Raw genomic sequence first — 21124 nt, 5'->3', positions numbered from 1 at the left:
GAGTCTCGTCACGTCTCAGTCGAACTCTCTGAGCACCCGACTGATCCTGTTGTGGCCACAGAGGCTACCCTTAAGTTGTTATATATATATATATATATATATATATATATATATATATAATACTGTTAAAAATTGCATTCTACACTCATTACTCCAGTCTTCAGTATCACATGGTCCTTCATAAATCATTCTAATATGCTGGTTTGGTGCTCAACAAAAACATTACTTTTTTACAGTAATAACATTATACTGTCACCTTTGATTTAATTCTTCCCTGCTGAATACAAAAATGTATTTCTTAATAAAAAAATCATATTGACCCCAAGCTTTTAAACAGTAAATAAATAAAGTGCATAATCTATGATTGTCAGCAGCCAATGGCACAGTAAGTCATATATATTTATGTATACATACACATACACAGTATGAAAAAATTAAGTCTTGCTGTATACTAATCATGGTTTCTTAAGATTTCCATAAACCACAACGGTTTCTTACATTAAGGGGGCTTCACAACTTACATGGTAAGTGTTTATATAGTTTTTTAATGTTCCATTTCTGAAGCACTGTAATTCATAATCACCACATACACATATTCTAATGTAGTAATGCAGACAACTCACAATTACTTCTGTAGACATTTGCTTTTATTCATATTTACTTCTGTTAAAAAGCCAAGAGCTCTTGATTTGCAGTTCTCTACAGTCACATTTCTGACACAAAATTAAAACTCATTGAAAATCTCTCTGTAGAAAAAAAACATTGTCTGCTTGTCAATGACAAGCTACATTCACCACATTCACATCTTAAATAGAGAAATAATACATAAAAGCACGCGCACACACACACACACATTCAAAGATACACCCTCCTGGTGGCTTCTTATTTGATGAAAACTCATCCCCAAATTAAATTGAATATTGTAGTCCACAAATGCCTAAACAGAGAATACTTTATATTCTCCTGGAGAGGGACCTCATTCACATTTCAAAAGCCTTAGTTTTTTATGCTTCCATAGCGGTGACTGGAAAATACACCAAATACATATTTTTTGCATGTTCCCATTTGCTCCAACAGCAAAGGAAATAATCCATGGTAGAATTTCTATGACTTTCCTAAAGAGAAAATAATATTGAGATTGATTATGTTGGTCAGAAGAGGGGAAGGTCATTATATTAGAAACATCCTCACAGCAGTGTTACCTAGTCTACCAAGGTAATATAACACAAAGTAAAAGAAATGACAAAACAAACTTTACTAGATGATGTTAAAATCCGGAAATGCACTATTCTGGTCTGTGTAAAACGGTCCATTGTTTTTCTTCTGGGTTTAACAACTCCCGGCCACCAGGAGGCAGACATACAATCTTCTCTGTAATGGTGAGGGATTTTTGAAGAGGCACAGTCATGCATTAGCGTAAAACTAAGCCCTTCCCATGTTCATATTCTGTTGAAATTTAGCAAATCAAGCAAAGCAGAGACATATCTTGAAGGAATGTATCTGTTCGTAATAGTAAACAATCCACAGAACAATCCAAGCATCATTTACACAGTTGACCTACATGGTCCCTCAGCAAGATGACCTCTTGTTTAAATTAGTAGTAATTAGCTTGAAATTAAGTAAAACATTGAACTCATGTTAATAAATTAAATAGGGGATGGGGATTGTTTGAGTTGTGGTGAATGTCTGTAGAGCCGGATGGCTCCAGTTACACAGTGCATAGAGTCCTACAGTATCAGCCTGGAGACTGACTCGTACACACACACACACAGACACAGACACACACACACACACACACACACACACACACACACACACAGTCCTGCTCATTCTAGAGAGGTAGTAGTTCATGTTTCGCTGTCTGTCTCTGTCCATTTCAGTTTGTTAAATCCATCCCCACAGCAGCAGCTCCTCTCAAGGGGAGTGATAGACGGAGAAGCCCTTACTGTGAAGCTCAGTCTGGGCTTGGATTAAACTTTCATCCCAGGCTTCATTCCAATTCGTAGGCCAAGACCATAATTCAGTTCCGGTATGTGTTTGGCCCGGGATAAAGTCCCATCGTCCTCCAAGCATGTAGACTCTGACCAAGATTTAGTTCAACAGCAGCAAAAGGGTTGATTTAATTCAAGGCTTGTTCATTTCATTCTTAAATCACATGCGTGAAGAGGCCACAGATTCATAGAACAGCACATATGCGTCGCTGCTTCGCACCTGGCTGGATGACATGGGGCTCACTCTGAAATACAGACATATATGAGATGCTAGATAAACAATGGCTCAACATCAGCATCTACAAACACGTACATAAACGTAAGGAAAAAGAATAAAAGACTAGTAAACCATGTATCCTAAAATATTGTAAATAATTTTTTTTTGAAGAAATTAACATAATACATTTTTATTTTGCAAGGATGCATTAAATTGATTAGTGACAGTAAATACATTTATAATGCTACAAAATAATTCTCTTTCAAATAAATTCAGTTCTTTTGGAACTTTCTAGAATTTTGACAAAAATGTATCATGGTTTCCACAAAAATATCTAGCTGCACATCTGTTTTCAACATGACAAAAATTCAGCATTGCATCTCAAGAATAAATTAAATTTTAAAATACATTAAAATTGAAATAAATTGTTATTCACTTGTCAATTCACTATAGTACTTTTACTATAATTGTGATCAAATACATATTAATAAAACATGTTAAACAAAAATAAAATATTAAAATACAGTATATATATATATATATATATATATATATATATATATATATATATATATATATAATTTTAATATTTAATATTTGTGAATATATATATACTTTTAATATTTTATTTTATATATATATTTTTTATATTTTTTTATTTTATATACACGTCTAGTATTTTAATATTCTTCCAATATTAAAATTTAATAACTTTTTTTTTATATACTAATTGGCTATGTCTATTTACCTGGAGTCGTTGTATGTGTACCATTCTCCTATGCAGGGATTGCGGCAATACGCTGTGTAATGGCCACCCAAAGATGTACCAGTATGATTGGACACAGCATACAGATTATAGACTGCATTTACTATGAGGAGAGAAGAGAAAAGAGAGAAGACAAACAACAGCAATTAAACCCAATTATCCTGGAGCTACTGTAAAAACCGCATTGCTCAAACTACTGTACAGAATACAGATGTAATGAATGACGCAGCAGAACATACCACTGTTATCAGAGGCAAATTCCCTGAGGTCCAGCTCTTTGAGGGGGAAGTTTACAAAGGTGGAGAGTTTGCTGGTTCGGACTCGACACTCAGAAAAACGCTTCAGATCTGAGATAGTTAGAGAGTCAAGGGCAATCAAATACAAAAAGCAGTTTTTTCCCCATATCCATAACTTAATTATGTAACATATTTAACTGATCGATACACAATGGTAAAGACTTTTTTTTTTTTAAATAAACATGCAATTCGTCGGATGACAGATTTAAAAAAGGATACGAAGCACCAAGATTTTCGGAAATTTCTGAATGATGAATTTTTTTGTGCATTTCCTTCTGGTTTTACATCTGTGGCATGTCTGCATGAAAAAGATAGGTGGTTAGGGCATTAATATTCATAGATAGATAGATAAATAAAATTATATGAATTATACTTTTCAACTTACTGGTCTCTCATTCCCATCTAGTACATCTTCCTTGGTGAAAAGTCGGAGGCAATCCATCAAACTTACTTCTCCTGAAGTCTGATGGGGAAAAAATGCAACATGCACATTAACACAAACATGCTGTGATGTCAGTAAGCGTGTATTTGAGCATGTCATGCTTCATATTAACCTTAGCGATAGGCAGGGACAGATCCCAGAATGGATCAAACACAGTTGAGCAGAAGCCACACTCACTGCAAGTCAGAGAACTTTTCAGCTGACCAACAAACAGATCTGTGAAGAAAAAAAACATTTCATGACCTGAAAAGGACACACACACACACACACACACACACAGAGTGAGACTGTAGTGTTAAAACTGCAGGTCAACTCACCAACTACTTTGCTGTCCTCACTCTCCAGATACTTGTTCCACATTCTCTTCCCTTTTTCGTCATCCCTGTTGATAAAACACACTTAATTTAAGACCCCAGACAGACCGCTTACTATTGCTGTCAGATTGCAACTGTTCAACTACACACTACAGGTGAATCATCTGTTACATCATCACCACATCATATTTTGGGCACTGAATGAAATATGCACGGCTTTTCAAAAGTTTGGGGTTGGTAAGATTTTGGAATCTTTTTGAAGTCGCTTGCATTTTTGATTAAAATACAGTAAAAACAGTAATATTGGGAAATGTTATTACATTTCAAAATAGGAGTTTTCCATTTGAATATATTTAAAAATGTAATTTATTTCTGTCGTGGGAAAGAAATCATTCTAATATGCTGATTTGGTGCTCAAGAAACATTTCTTCTTATTATAATGGATGAGAACAATTGTTCTGCTTAATATTTTTGTAAAACCATGATACTTTTTTTCAGGATTCTTTGACAGTTCAAAAGAACAGGGTTTGTTTTGTTTTTTTAAGTGAACCATATAAATGTCTTTAAAGTCACTTTTAATTAGCTTAATGCATCCTTGCTGAATTAAAATAATTATCTCTTTTTTAAAACTCCACATTTTTGAACAGCTTTATAGGTTTTTAGAACAAACCGGTGCATTTACTTACGAGAGGTGATCGAAGTCCTCCATGGGCGATCTGGGTTTCACTGTCACTCGGTTTACTTCATTATGAAGCCCATCCAGCAGAAACCGAAGGAACTCCTGAGCATCCTGCTGACTACAGGACAGAACCCAGAAGACCATTTTTAAGTGGGAGTTTCAGCTGGTTAAATATGAGTAAAATATGAGTCTGCATGATTCAAACGTTTTTACTGTAGCTGTGACTTACTTGTAACCAACAAATCGGGGGGCATATTTCTGAATCTGCATTTTGAAGTCAGAAGGGCTGATGGCCTCACTGCTAGCTGATGTCCAAAGACTCTGAGTGAGCTTGGCAAACTCTGAAAGCAGAAAAACACACACATTTGGAGGCATATGACTAAGACACAGGACCCACAGGCTGTTTGATATGTCTGATAAAACGAATGCTCTACTATATGAACTGATAAACGTGTCTCTTACCTTCCATCAGTGCAGCTTTGGCCCTGCAGTTGTTGTTGAGGTCAGTGCGGTGTGTGTTACGCAGACAGTAGTCCCTCAGGTCACGAGTGTTGCTCAGACACTGCAGAATGGAGTTCATGAAACACTGCAGAGACACATTCGAAAAAGGGAGAATGAGATGATTACTCAGAAACATAGTCTGGAGTCCTCTGAGACAGGAGTAGCAACAGATAGTTCCTTCTGTATTGAAATGTTTTTACGACTGTAACCCAATTTTTATTTTGTGAAACATTTAAATTTAAACTGGAAAGAAAATTTTTTTCGTGCCGACTTTAAAGAAAAAAGTTCTTCCTAAAATGGCAATGCTTTCACAAGTTCTTCAAAACAGACTGACAGAATTAAGTCTTCTTTGAAAAAAGCATGCATCAACATAAGGGCTAGTAAATACTGACCGAATTTTCATTTTTGTTTGAACTATAAATAGAGCCATAGATTGTTTGCTTAGAAATACTTACAGTATTTCCTAGATTCCTGAGGCCCACCAGACCCTGGGCATTCTTTGAGTTCTGTGAGAGAAAAAGAAATGGAGTGAAAGAGCTTTCTAAGGTGACCTTTGGATCCAATGACACTTGAGGGTTATACCAATTTTTTTTTTTATAAATTTGAATATGACTAAAGCACATGACTCACTTAGACCACATAATTTGTTTGGCACCAATACTGACAGTAAAGTGAAAATGCACGCTTAAAAAAGGAGTTACTAATTGCATGCATGACAAAACAGTTTCTAATTATATAAAATTACATAAAAGCATACTGTACATGTCTGCATTGTATAAGTGAGTGTGTACATTATTACGTTTAGAGGACAATGTGTGTGAGCTGACCAAAGCATTCTCTCTGGGCTATTAAATGGCATGTTAGCAGATTTAGACAGAGCTCCTGCTGTTGAAAACTTGACACAAACAAATGATGCCCATCTGCCACACCACAACAAAAACAACTTTAAGCAATTTATTCAGCTAGAGATGAACCATCAGTGTTAGGTCAGTTTTTACTCATTAGAGATATATGAAAATCTCGCATTTTCATCACAAATTCAGACAGCTGGGAATGATGATGATTTCACATGTTTGATATTCTCGCCATAAGTGCTCAGCCTGTTGACCATGACATAACACGGATCGCTCCAGAGAACATGGACAATGCGTCAGAGGTTTCTCAGTATGAATCTCCCAAATGAAACTGACACACTCAGAATCAGTGAGATCAAAGCCTGGAAGAGCAGCGCTCATTTTCATCTGCGTCATTCACTGATTGCAGTGTTAACTATGTGATTTTACAATGGTGTCAAGTGATGCTAGAAAGAACTCAACAAAGTTGCAAACATCCCCTTGGAGAGGTGATTTTAAGGTCTGAATGTTTGAGAAAGCATGTGTGAAACTTCCAAAACCAAAGCACATAAAATTACTAGAGAGTAAACAAATTATAAAACCGGATTAATAAATGATATAACAGTATATGAAACAACTAAAATACTAAGATTTCAAAAGCTACGAATTTTTGATGTTGGTATTGTCTCTATAGATGAGTCACAGGACAGCATGTGATTTTAGTGGTACAGCATGTTGAGTGTGTCACAGTTTGTACTCTAATGACTCTATTTATGGCGGTTTCATATTTAAATGGTCAATAACAATCCATACACACATTCACATGCAGGAGAGTGTCGTACATCTGCCAAACAGATTTTATATTTGTATTTATTTTTCTATAGAATAAGTCATCTTTCTCAGACACCAGTTACGCCACATGTTGAGCAATGTTGTTTTCATGTTTTTCTGGATATATATATCATGGTTATACTAAGGTATTCTTGAAGTAAGATTCCTTATCATGGTATATATCAAAGTACTATGGTAGACCATTACTGTCGGAGTATGTTTTTGTAAGGGACCAATCAGAATACACTTCAATTAAGAGAATTAAGTGCACTAATAAAACAGCTTCAATTAGCACCTCTGAGACTAGAAACATCAGGTTCAGTTATGCGAGTTATCCTGGGAGTTCATCTGTTATTCATTTATTCATCCAAACATCTGATTTTTCTTTCCCAAAGAAGATGAGAGAGAGAGGGGAACAGATGGTCCAAGGCCTCACTCCATTGCTGATCCAGTCTCTGACTTTCACACCCAGCAATTAAACCAAACAGACTGGTACGGCAGCAGCCAGCACCCAGCAGCAGCCATGGGTATGGCAAGCGAAGGGAGTTCTGCCTCAAAAGCGATTGGATAACAAGAGGACAGCAGGATCTCACACTGACTGTCTCTTCAAAGATCTTCAGAGAGCCGTGAGCTAACTGGCTGGCGCGAGTTGAAAGCGAGCGAGTAAGAACAATCTGTCCTGACCTTAGTTTCTGGAAGCCATGGCTATCACCAGCATAAGAACTCTGTGTGCTCTGCTGCCAAAAGGCTGGTCACATGCATATACTGAGACACAAGCATCTTATTCAAGAAGACTCTTTTGAAACTCTTTTATTCCTTAATTTGCTTTTATGTATCTATTCACCGTCCTTCTTGATTATTTTAGACACATTTGTATACAGTTTATATAAGCTGGAATTTGTAGCATATTTCAGTACATCTACTGTTTAAAAATAAAGGACACATTTGGGACAAATTGGGACACCTGAAAGGAACTATCTGATCATAAATGGGACATCTGGTTGGCGTAAATTTAACTCAACCATTGAGGATGATGATAAGCCAAGACAGTTCATTACACTGTTATCTTGACAATGATTGACAATCTAGATGGGGCGGGATACAGAGAGTTTGTGCAAGGTCATAAGCATGTGAAGAACAGGACCTTTAGTGATTCTTGGAATGTAATCGGCGAGATATGCTGATACAATACATTCCTTCAGAAACGCACTGCTTACTTACCATTGGTTCCTGGATATTACACAATGTCTCACTCTGATTGTTTCTTTGTTGCATAACAAACACTGGTTACACTGGAAAATGCGGTTATCAACCACTCTAATAATTGATGTTATGCCCCTTATTATTATTACAAATATGGGCAGCGTTCCCATCAAGATGGATTCTTACTCTTATGGATTATTCATGTTGTAGAAATCTAGCTGCCACTAACTGTTTCTTTTCCTTATTCTGTATTTTTGTATATAGTCATTCTTTCTAGACTGGACAAAAATTGTGAGATCCACTATTATTATATTTACAGCCATAGTTTTAACACTAAGAAATAAAAACAAATCATATAGAAATAAATTGCAAATAATTGCTGTGTATATAGTTTCCTTCCAACATCTTTTAAGAGTATGCTCATTGAAAGGATGCTTTGGAACAGTATTCATTTTGAAAAAACACAAATAACAAATTTAAAGTCCTATTTTACATCGAACGTCACTCTAATATTGGCTAAATCTCAATAAAATGTAATTATACAAGAAATAATACAATAATTTTTTTTACTCATAAAATAGGCTAGGCTACATAAACAAAAAAGGGGTTGATCAACTTATTTGGGGGTCCTAGGCATTAAAACATTTTCAACATTTTTAAAACATCTGCTTATACTAATGTATGAAATCCAATTTGAGTCTGAATTAGCACAAATCTGTCAGAAAAACAGACGTCATCCTAACAATTTCGCCTTTCTAAGCTAAATATGGTCTCAAGGTGGTGATTTAGAAAGATCAACCAGCGAACACTGCACAGAGAGGTGGTGACATGCCTCTAATTATCACTATGTAGCATGAACTACATCACAGACAATTCAGTATGGTTCTAAATAAGACTTCTTAATGGTACCCTGGCCTCTTAATGAGTAATGCACTGCCTACTCAGCGCGACGCAACAGCTTGCGCAGGTAGCCAGCCAGAGGCTTTAAACGACGTCCAGTGTCACGTCACTATACCCTCACTAACAACTTTTACATATTTCTAATTATTGCAGACGGTAATACCGACATGACAAACATAAAACCCCCACTATGAAGCAGCAATTCGAGTTTGAAAACACTGAAGTAAAAGCTGATGCGAGATAGAAGGGTCACTTGGCAAGGTCAGAGACAGCAGCATCTGTAGCCTACACGTGCTTCTGTTTGGAGATCTAGACTCATATAGAGAACAGGTTTACATAATTGGCACTTCAAATGCTACTACAGTTCTCTAAAGTGAGTGAGACTTTGTCCCTGAAAGGTAATCCTTAAAAACACACAGGGTGGATAAATACCAATAAAGTAGAAATTCCAAATATATGTCTAAAGCCATCCCAGGGACTGATTTCACGGCACGCACAACTTTTATTTTCAGAAAATACTCTTCCTTTATTCCAGGTTCAACTGTTGCCTATTGCAGCTATGTTTGTATCCCTTACCTGACAATTTCCTAACATACACAATATTAAATAAAGTCCCAGCCATAGGCTATTTATTTTGTTTGTGGGGTATTGTTTTTCATGGGACAGAAAAGCAGCAAATCAGAGCTGGACCTCTGGTGGCAACGAGTTTCACCTCTATTTTAAACGCAGTATGCACATACAGCTGTGAGTTAGGCTTACCTTAGCCTGGTTAATGAGAAGCCCCACAAATGTGGACACCAGCATAGAGCGAGACATCGTGGGACTTTTTCTGCGCATATCCTGCTTGATGAAAGGGAAAGCTGACGCCGGCGGTTCCTCCGGGACAGTGACCGTGTACGACTGTCGTAAACTCGGCATTATGGCTGGACAAAATTAATAATCTGCGCAATGTGACCCGATAACACCAAAGCCACGGTATTCCTGTGTATCAGTGAAGATCGTCTTTAAATGCAGCCCCTTAGTGTATTCCTCAGGTGATATTCTTTTCATACACTATGTCCTTGGGCTCACGAGAGCTTTACATTCACGAATAATGCAGAAGAATTGCATACAATAAATATTTTAATAGATAAAGAAAGATGCACAACTGGACTCGGGTTTAAATGCTCCGTACAGCGGTTCGTTCGGTATTCAGCCGGCTGGAGCCCGGATCCGCGAGCGCGGAGCGTCTGATATCAGCAGAGGAATAATGGACAAGTACGTGTGCTGTTTGCTTTTTCAATCGCGCGAGCGCACGCCCCCTCGGCACGAGAGAGACGTCACAAACGCCTCATGCTCTCCTGACGTCACACAGCAGAGGACAAGACCTTCTCATTCATCTGAACACACAAGCATGTCCATGCAACGACGATTTTGGCTTTTATATTTATGTAACATTTTGCTTGAAACTTGTATAGCCTATATATTATTTATGTGTTATATAGACGTATTCAATCTATTCATACACGGTTAAATACAGGATGTTGCACAAAATAATGTGAAGACCCATTATTATTGGGGTTAATATCATTTGTGTAGGCTATAGTGAAAAACAAACATTGCAATTATTTTGTATTAATCTTTTTATTGTCTATATTCACTAGGTTTAAAAACAGTGTGATACAATTTGTGTTCTGTACCTGTGGGGGAAATTGGTGACTCGTCAGGCTTCCAAAAAGGGCAAATCATGGGAGCCCATTTACAAGGAGCATCTGAAATCTTAACAGCCTAATTGACTGGTATTTTAAGATCAACAGTCTTTACAGTTATGACTGCGTACATGGCAAGACGTCATCAGTGATGAAGAACAGTGGTTAAAAACCAAAAGTGAATGATAGGGTACGCCAAGAAGTATTGTGTCCAAACAACACCGAACTACTGAGTGACAGCAAACCTCAGTATTCACTTTCAAAGCCCCGTTTCCACAAAAACAGACCATAGAGAACTTCACCAACATGCACAAAAGGTGCTTCAACTTCTAAAACTTTCATCACTGACACAATGTTATAACATGCAAAAAAAGAGAGAAAAGATTATGATTATCATAAAACCTGGATAGAGCACCAAGATGAACTTCAACATTTTCCCTGGCCAGACAAATCACCTGACTTATTAATTTATTGTTGCACAAACAGTTCAGTGCACAAGTGAACTGTCCAAATGAATCAAACTAAATTGTGAAGAATTTCCAAGCTTTTTGCAAACCCTTTTGAATGATTCGATAAAAACAGTAATTAATTCGTGAAATCTGGTATCACTGGTTCTGATTGAAAACAACTGATAGAAAACACATGTCTAGACAGCTGAAAATTATGGTAATCATATGGTAATCTCCAATCACACGATTTCTCAGTAATATTTCACTAGGGTACAACAGTATAAAATGATCTATCAATGCCACTAAACACAACTATATTAAAACCCTGATTTGAATATATACATATTGGCTCTTTTTTCTGAAATATATGTTCTGGTTTTGTGTCATTTCTCACATATATTTCTACCAGTTTGTCAGATACTTGCCTTGGTGTACACTTCTGAATTAATAGTACATTTCCTTACACAAAAATAATTTTTTTCAAGGTATATATTCTTGTTTAATTTTTGTTTGTTGTAGCATGATTTGCTTTTGTGGAAATATACTATATTATATTTACATTTAAATATTTTGTTATATAAATAAGAACGACCATGAAATGTATTTTTAAACAAATAAAAGGGTATTTTCTATTTAAAATGTAATAGTAAATTCATTTTTGTTTTGCTTTTGCAGAAATATATCAGTCAATTATATTATATTATTATTTTATATATTGTATTTATCAGTCTTAGCATTTCAATATTTTCTCATATAGGAAAAAAAAAACACAAAATGCATTTTTGTGGGAATTTTCTACTTATATGATGTGATACAACATTTTGTGTGATGTGGTTGGTAGCATCATGACTCAATACTAATGTTACATTACTCTAAATCTATCCTTCAGTGAACCTATTACCTCACCCTAAATTGCTCCACTCTAAAGGCCCAGCAGATCAGTGACCCAGAAGCAGCTGCGGGGCTATTTGTGTGGGAACAATGGCAAAAGTCCTAGTGGTGTTTCTCTAAAGCTCTCCTGTGTCTTTTCACCAGCCTATTATGTAAGCACCATCTAAAGCATGGCAGAGCAGGCCTATTCTGTGCAAATAATGGCATTCATCTTATGAAACACACTCTGAATCAAGCTTACATAAGAGCTGTTTGAAGCTGTGAGCTGAGTCTTATATTCATGCCAGCCACAATCCACATCATCAGTGATGGACATGCCAAAGCATCGCCATCTCGCTGCCACAACTAACAGATGTGCTTATTCGAGAGAAACACACTCAAAACGAATTAGAGGGGCTGTCTGTTTGGAAGAGATCTGAATAACAGGCCTCTGTATAAACAAACCAGAGTGGCACCATGAGCACAAAAGGAGCGTGTGCCATAAGAGAGCACACAACAGAGGGCATCTACAAATACAGTAACTCCCTCTGACTATTAAAGATTCAGATTTAAAGCAAATTTAAAGGATTTAAAAGCAAAAAAAAAAAAGGCATGCTTAAAAAATCCAATTGATAAAATTGTTTTTGCATTGGTTTGCAGCAAAATGTTGGCTATTGCATTGGATTCTAAGCCAGTGATAGGCTTATGTTTAATAACATGGAACCAAAAAAACTATGATATTATGACTACATACTTTATTATATACTTATTTTGTAATACTTATTTATTTACCCATAATTTTGATACAATCTGACACACACAATAATATAGGAAATGTCATTTTAAATGAATTTAAGTCCTAAAATTGTTGAATTTTTAATTGTAATAAATTTTACAACACATTCTGGTCTACATAAGTAATGCTTGCTTTGATTCCTTATTAAAACATTAATAGGGGAGCAGAAGAGCAAAGAGCGCATATCTGGGGTGGAATTAAATGGCTTGCACAAGTTTTTATACTACAAAAGCAGAACACATGCCATGAATGACTGGTGTTTACATAACTGAGCTAATCAGCATGCAGAGCTGTTGCACAATAGGCCTCCAGTTAGACTGGCACAGAGGTCGTTGCTCATTGGGAACCAACCAATGGAGCCTGCCATGCTGGAGAATTTAAGCCCAAAAAGAGTGAGAATAATTGGGTGTGAGCCTTTGTTCAACAGTGGTTTATTCTTGGTAAATGACCTCTAATTTAATTATTAACTGCCAGAAGTCCTGAAAACAGTTTAAGCAAGTTAGTAGACAAAGTGTCAGGTCAGCACAGAAGAGTGCTAATGTTGGTGGAAAGATACCAGAGGACAGCGAAAGAGAGAGAGAGAGAGAGAAAAGATAGAATCATATCCTCTCATTTCTGCCACTGTTCACAAACATCTGTGCACACAGGTGGATGACAGAAGAAGAGAAAAATAGAAAGGCTGCATGTGTTCGAGTCTATAATAAGCAGCAGTCCTCAACGCAGACGGAGTGATGTCACCTGAACCACTGCAGTGACTCATTCTGAACCCGCCACTCAAAAATACTGAAACATCACACTGACCTCTAAACGCTTCCAATACACACCCACACAACACACACAGACATATCACAACATGAAAACATCACAGTGACCTCGGAATTATTCAAAGAGTGCACTCCACAACACATAACAGGCAGAGCAACAGAACTTATCAACTAACAGGATTAATGAGAACAAAGGAAAATAACTTTTAAAAATATGGATTAAAACACACGTGACAAGTTCTTTTATTTTATCCATATGGTTTTGAAACCCTTTTATATCATTTTCAGAAAAAGTAAAATGTTATAGCAGGAATCCATACCTTGAATACACGAGTGTACACATATTAATCATAATTTTTTATATTATCTAATATTATAATATGTATATTATTATATATTATATTATAAGCTATATGCTGAGCAACAATACAAACATTTAATCACAATTAATCGCATTGCTATGCACAAAACTAATAATGCATTCAAAAGTGTATTGTGCACGTTTTCATTTAAAAGTACTGCTTTGCAAATGTTCGTGATTACAAACTTGTTGCATTTTTTCCCTTAAAAAAATTGCAGTGGACAGTGGTTTGTGAATGCTGATGCTTAGCCTAAATAATTTGATCGGGATGAGCATCCCCTCCTGTGACCCATGATTTGTATGTGTATTCAGAGCCAATGAGCAACAAACTTTCATAATAATAAAACACACGATAAAAAAACTATCAGTGTTAATCAATTAATATGTTAACTCGATAATAACGGGTTAGGTTGCCCGGCCATAATATATGTAAATATTAGGGATGCACGACAAATATCGGCCAATACTTAATTCACAGCTAGTCAGTAAAGCCAGTCTCTAATCAGTAAATTCCATCAGGTGTGTGATTTTGCAAATCAACGCTGATAATGAAAGTGGATTTGCGCAGCTTGTCAGTTAACAACGCTTCTGTGTAGTAAACGCTGCTCTATGTGAAATCACACACCTGATGGAATTTACCGCTGATTAGAGAACCGGTTTTACTGCGCATTAATTATCGGCCGATATTTATTGTGCACCCCTAATATATAAACGAATGTATAATTTTTTTTTTATCTTAATTATATTATTCTAAATAAATGAATATATCAGTGTCACATCATTGACCTCACAAAATTTAACAGACCTTTAGGGTTAGACTTTTTTAACTTAGTTTAAGTTAGTTTTTTAAGTTAGTTCTCAACCACAAGCAATGCCCTGGTTACCACTCACAACTCCTTAACATTGCAGCTATGGTTTCTGCATCTGCATACGCCACCTACATTATCTCAAGAACATTTACAATCTAATTTGCAATCACAGCATCACTATTTGCTGTTGGACGTCATGACCTACAAAACTGTACTTTAATGACTTCCTGATACTTAAGAATATTGCACAGTTTCTTATGTTTTATTGACTTCCTTTTATATTCTATATAAAACAGTTAAATAGTGCTCAGAACATCTCGTTTTAAAAAAACCTTAAAGCTATGAAATCATTTTCACCAAAAAACATCTCACAGTGTCATTTAGGTGAGAAACATTGCTGTGACCTCTGTGCACCAAGGCCCTAACACAGCTGTGTTCCCTAAGCATGTTGTGTGTCATGGATTTTGAAATGTGCAGTATGCAAAATATTCATGCTTGTGTGCATTAGATGCCAATGACTACAGATAAGCTGAGCACCGAAGGACCCTTGGTATGCATGCCGCTAGTATAACAGCAGGTCACATTAGATATCACTATCATAAGTTTCTCTTTGGCAATGCACAAACTCACATTTAGACACACACACACCCTTAACCAACCCTACCCCTAAACCTAACCCTCACAGGAAACTTTGTGCATTTTTACTTTCTCAAACAAAACCCATTCTGTATGTTTTATAAGTGTTTTGAAAAATGGGGACATGGGTTATGTCCTCATAAGTCACCCTCTCCTTGTAATACCTGTGTCATACCCATGTCATTATACAGAGTTGAGTCCTGATATGTCACAAAGAGCACACACACACACACACACACACACACACACACACACACACACACGCACATTCTTAGCTTCTCCTTCATTAGAAATGGATCCAATTTCTAATGGAAATCTGACTTCTCAGAACTTCTACATACATAACTACACAGTTAAACTACAATCACTGCGGCTTCTGTGTAATGAGCAACATGCACATTGGTGCTGCTGGTTAATGAATTCATAGTACCATGTAACACATTTGTGGCATCCAGGAAAGCCAAGCCAGAACTGACCCTTCTCCCGTTCTCAGAATGCATGTAACCCTTAAAGTGTTCTCATTTCAAATCTGCATATTTTGCAAATGGCTCCCGGCAAAAGTATAAGATGATGGCCAGTATGTGTCTACTGAAATCCTTATTTGATTACTCACTCATGTAGGAATAGTGCACTGTAAAACATGATTTGTTATTAACTCAAACAGTTGATGGAAAACTATTGCATGAACACTTTATATCCCATTTTCTACTTCATATGCATGGTTTAGTTTACACATAGTGCTTTATATCAAATACACTCATCTAGAACAAATAAAACAGTCATGGTGGTTATTTTGAATTAATTTACAGTGTATAAGCAAAACTATAATTATATTAATAGAAGATTATCAGCTTTAAAAAGGTCAACAGAGATCAGGTGAGCTAAGGTAAGGTGTGCTGTATTCCAAACCTTTTACTGTTAGTTCTGAGCATCTGTGACCTGACTGCCTCTATGCCTCTATTTACAATACTCATAGAGTCTCTGAACATTGACAGCACAGAGAAGGAAGAGCAGACAGACAGGAAACGGCTAGATATTTTGAGTTTGTGCATGCTTTGCTAGTGTGTTGTGGATGCTTTACTGGCTGTTTTATATGGGCTGCAATATGAAAGCCATCCGCCATATTGGAACGGTCAAAGCCAGTCTGAGAACAATCAAGAACAAGTTGACTGTGTCTCTGCCCCCGTAGTTTCGCACATTTACGAATATCTATATCTGCAGTAGACTTCACTAGATGATTTTTGTGCTAAACTAACTCTACATTAAAGAATTCTCAGTTTAAACACCTGTAATATTGAGTTAACAGATACAAGAACACAAAACCAACGCATTTTCACCATTGAAAGTTCATCCCATTTATTCGGGAATATAAGTCCTGGGGAGGGGGGGGGGTGCAATGTAGTGGCATGTTGGACATATCATTTTTACTGTGAGTGATATATAGGGAGGACCTGTGAGGACCTATATGTTCTGCTGTTTGAAGGGTGTCCTGGGTGGTTGCTTGTGCACTGTTAGGTTGTTGCTAAAGTATTCTAAGTGTTTTTTCTCTATGGTCTCTCTTGAGTCTGAAATGGCTTCAATATAAGTCTGTGGGATTTTCACCAATTTTATCATATGCTGGGTGAAAGTGCATGTCTGAAAAGTACTGGTCCACCTCTCCACAACCAGCCACAAAATTTGAGGTGTCAATCAGGCGAGGTACAAGCTGAAGTGCAATACTTAAGTGTTTGCTCAGTTCAGCCTTAGCACACACCACTAACGAAGTCATAAAAGTCTGTTTGAGTTCCGTGAACAAAGCCTAAGCCACCTAGCAGAGCAACATTTTTTCAGTGGCATGAAAACAACAGTGGGTATGGCCATTAAACTGCTTTGCTACAGCCAGCCAAAATACCTTTTAGACTGACAACAACATGTTATATTCTAAGAAAACATTTACAGACAGAACATATTTTTCAAAGATTTTCAAACTTCAACTTGTCACGGCACCTTTAAAATGATGGAAAGATGATGTAAAACAGCTAGATATGACCAAAAAGGCCTAAAATGCCCATCTGACTCATATGTGCATGCAACAGCAAGTAAAAAATAGAACAGAGATTCTGTGTATAAAACCACTGCACACAGAAAATGATGACATTCAAAGCTGTTAGGCAGTGAAGAATCATACAGTCGGCTGTGTTCCAAACAGCTGCTCAAATGCAGCTGGGTTTACAAAGGAAATCCCAGGCTGTTTCAGCCTCAATTACATAATATTCAAATCTTTTACTGTCAGCCTAAGGCAAGCAATTTCAGGGACATGTGCTGGGCAAATGAGTAACTGCTAAAGTTAAAATTGACCAAACCAATGAATAAATGCATGAAAAGAGAGTGGGTTTGACAGAGAGAGTTTACTTAGTGCTAATGAAATGTTCACAGTCATGAGCAGAAAAACCACTCGGGGGGGCTTGATCCAAGTAGACCGCGTGGAAGTCTAAGAACAGCAATCAAATTGAATTACTGCTGACTTTTAGGTACAATCTTATATATATAAAGATTGTATATATGTACACACACACACACACACACACACACACATAAATAAAGGCCACAGAATTCTATATTTTCAATATTCCAAATAAACTAACATAAGCAATTACCTAATGCAAATAGTGCTCAGCATGGGAGTTTTGACTCCAAACATTTCAAGTTTGACGTTAGTATGCTAAGCAATCTGTTTGATACTCTAAGTATAAATATACAAGGGGCACACATATTAGGTAAAATGATAAAATTTTAATTACACTAAAGTATTTCTTAGTATACTTTTCAGCGTTGAATAAAATATGTTTGATTATTTATTTATATTAAATTCACTTGCATCTGCAGTCTGACATTTGTTTTTCACAAGCTAGTTGCAATGCATTTTGGCACAGCTTCTTTGCAACCTATAAATTGAGTTAATGTGCTTACATAAAGCATTTATCATAAATTCATAATTAATATATATATATATATATATATATATATATATATATATATATATATATATATATATATATATATATATATATATATGCATTTAAACAGGTTCAGCGTGTTTTGAAAAAAAGGCTCTACTGTCTTGTAAAATATAAACAGTATCATGTGAATATCGAAACTTTATTGTTATGCCTTCTTTGTTATATTTAGCCACAAAGCCGAGTTTTCTTATGTAAAGAGGCCGTGACACACGCCTGAGCAGAATCTGTGGACTTTTCTGTGAGGCATTTTCTCTGTTGATTTTCAGGAATGTTCGGCAGAATTTTCCAGAATAGAATGCAATATGACAAATGGAACTGGAGTGATCTAAATGGACTATTTGTAATTATTAAAAAGCTGATTTTGTTAAGGTCTGTAAATAAGAATGGTCTGTTTTCCAATTATGACTAAAATGACTGCAAGTGGCTGGTTAATATTTTAAAGCTATATTTATATATATTTGTATATGTAGAAAAGCCATCCTTCCCCTTTAACTGAGATATGACTGTGCAAATGACTTTTCACATTGTGTGCAAACACAGGATCAAAGGTTTTTCAGTGACAGCTGGAGTTATAAGAGGGATTACAGAGAACGGTGAGTATGTGGGACAGTGGACACTGAGGCAGGCAGAGACATTTTGTACCCTTGTATTTGATATAAGAACACAAAAAGACTTGAAGCTCAAAAACTTAAAAAGACTCAAAGGCTCACATGCAAAAGAAGCACATGTGTGCACAACTGTTCTTAGGTAACTCTAGCAACGGCTCTTGTTGCTGCTTTTCTGTCCCATGTCTCTGATGTTTCCTCTAGTTCCCTCTGGATATTATATCATCACCATGCTAACCACAGTGTGTGCTGAGGGTGTGTTACACCATAATGTAAAAACACAGTCTGTCTGTATTCCACCCTTGTAATAATAGTTAAATCATGATTTCTAATTAATTACTTTTCCCTGAATCTGCCATACAGCCATGAGCAAGTTCCCAGTGAGGATTGAAAACAGGGGCAAATTACTCACATGCTTGATCCAAAATGACAACAGAGACACATCTGCTTGGGACAGAGACAACAGGTAAGTAACAGGTCAAATTTGTATGTTATCACAGCAATCAGAGATGGCTTAGTTGGCAAGTTTATTGCATAACCAAGTCTAAGGTTCCTAGAAAAACTAGGTTTATATTCATTACAAATCAAGGAGGCGATCAGAACTTTTCCAATTTAAAAGCCGTCATGTGCTAAGGCAATCATTACAAATATATTTGAATACTTTGGATACATATCGGCTGGTTTGTCATAAAAAAATTCATACTGACATACAAAATACTCTGTCAATCCTTAAGCCACTTGTGTGCTGACTCAACGGAAGTGTGTACTCAAGGGGGCTAATTAATCCTGGGCCATTAGGTGTTTGTTACCTCTGGGGAGATAGAGCCCAATGCAGCTGCAAACTAAAGCGCCTCACTGTGCACAAAGTGTGGCCTGGAGGTGGATATATGCATACCTATCTTTCACGATATCTGCAGCTTAGAGTCATATGTCAGGGGAGTTTCTACCATAAAATTATATAATAGTCTAAAGATAAAAGGTGACTTAAGAGCAGATAATGTGTGTAGAGAATCACCAAACTTCACAAAGAATCTACACCCCTTTCTATTTCTGTAGACTAGACTGTGGAAGAAAAAGTGTAGAATTCTGTTGAACATATTTAAAAACGGCATTGTAAAATGTGTTGAATTTATTTATATATATAAATATTTTACACATTTCACATTTTCATTAAAGATGCAAATTATAAATTATTGAATAGATATATTTTCATATGGTTTTGTGCACAATATTGTTATGACCTCAAACACTTTTACTATAGTGCATGATTTGTGAATCATATACAGTTTTGTCAGTTGCATCACCAGCTTCATATGTATGGCTTTTCTGACATAGTAAACTTGCTCGATAGCTCACCTGGTAGAATGATATAATGAGATTGGGTTGGGAGAGTTTATATTTTCTTGAAATATGCTTACTCATGTGAAGCTCATGGTCAAGATGCTGGAGTGTTGTTCTGGGTGGTTGCTAGGTGGTTACTTAATCACCTGAAGTCTGGAATACAATACATGATGTCCTGGATCACATTGGAGGATTATGTTTGTTCTGAACATTTCACTGCAGTTTTATAATCATTTGCAAAGAAACTGTACTGAATCTAATAGCAGCCATATCGCAAATCATAAAAAAAGCTATTTCACAACGCTTGGTCTACCATTTGATATTTATAAATTATTATTTAAAAACACTAACTCTTGTGCGATAGAGGGGGACACCCTCTGATGCTTTTGGCGTTGATGTCCCAATATTTGATGTATTCCTAAATGTGGTCCAGTGATTTTTTAAGATTCTGTAGAAATGACAGTGACTATTCTAACATAATACTTTGAATCATATAAAGGTGCAATTCCAATCATGCCTTTATATTTCCAAGTATGACCAACAAATGGAGATAGGTTACTGCTCAACACGTCCAACCAGATGATCAAATCAACAAAAATGCAGCGCCATATGCACACATGCTCTTAACTAACATCATCCATGGCATGTCAGGAATCTGGCCTGTATGTTCTATAGTACAAGCCAGAGAGTATAGAGAGTTATAGGAATATATGGAATGTGAGTGAGTATGAACTCCTCATCACAGAATCTCAGCATCGCCAGATTGTCGCTTCACATCCCTTCAGCTAAGCCAATCAAAATTTAGACAGGAAACTTAATCTTGCATTGCATTT

The 21124-nt window shown here is 36.4% G+C and overlaps 1 protein-coding gene across 3 annotated transcripts in view; it reads right to left on the bottom strand.

Annotated features, from left to right (window-relative positions):
- Positions 1-629: 629 nt before the first annotated feature.
- Positions 630-21124, bottom strand: part of LOC113080218 (ubiquitin carboxyl-terminal hydrolase 2-like) — a 33553-nt gene continuing 13058 nt past the window's right edge. The window contains exons 1-13 of one of the 3 annotated variants that reach the window (XM_026252448.1): positions 9973-10232; positions 9733-9923; positions 5662-5712; positions 5168-5291; positions 4935-5046; positions 4713-4823; positions 4030-4094; positions 3825-3928; positions 3656-3733; positions 3490-3568; positions 3214-3321; positions 2957-3077; positions 630-2236 (exon numbers count right to left, since the gene is read on the bottom strand). In XM_026252448.1, coding sequence (XP_026108233.1) covers positions 2152-2236; positions 2957-3077; positions 3214-3321; positions 3490-3568; positions 3656-3733; positions 3825-3928; positions 4030-4094; positions 4713-4823; positions 4935-5046; positions 5168-5291; positions 5662-5712; positions 9733-9891 — 1197 coding nt within the window. In that variant the 5' untranslated portion in view covers positions 9892-9923; positions 9973-10232 and the 3' untranslated portion in view covers positions 630-2151. Of the gene's footprint in view, positions 2237-2956; positions 3078-3213; positions 3322-3489; positions 3569-3655; positions 3734-3824; positions 3929-4029; positions 4095-4712; positions 4824-4934; positions 5047-5167; positions 5292-5661; positions 5713-9732; positions 10233-21124 lie in introns of those variants that run through there. The other 2 variants (XM_026252440.1, XM_026252437.1) reach the window with 2 other exon arrangements.

This window comes from Carassius auratus, chromosome 5 (assembly GCF_003368295.1).
Source record: "Carassius auratus strain Wakin chromosome 5, ASM336829v1, whole genome shotgun sequence".
Classification (NCBI taxonomy): domain Eukaryota; kingdom Metazoa; phylum Chordata; class Actinopteri; order Cypriniformes; family Cyprinidae; genus Carassius; species Carassius auratus.
The sequence above is the reverse complement of the archived record's forward strand: the minus strand, read 5'-3'. Positions and strand labels throughout refer to the sequence as shown.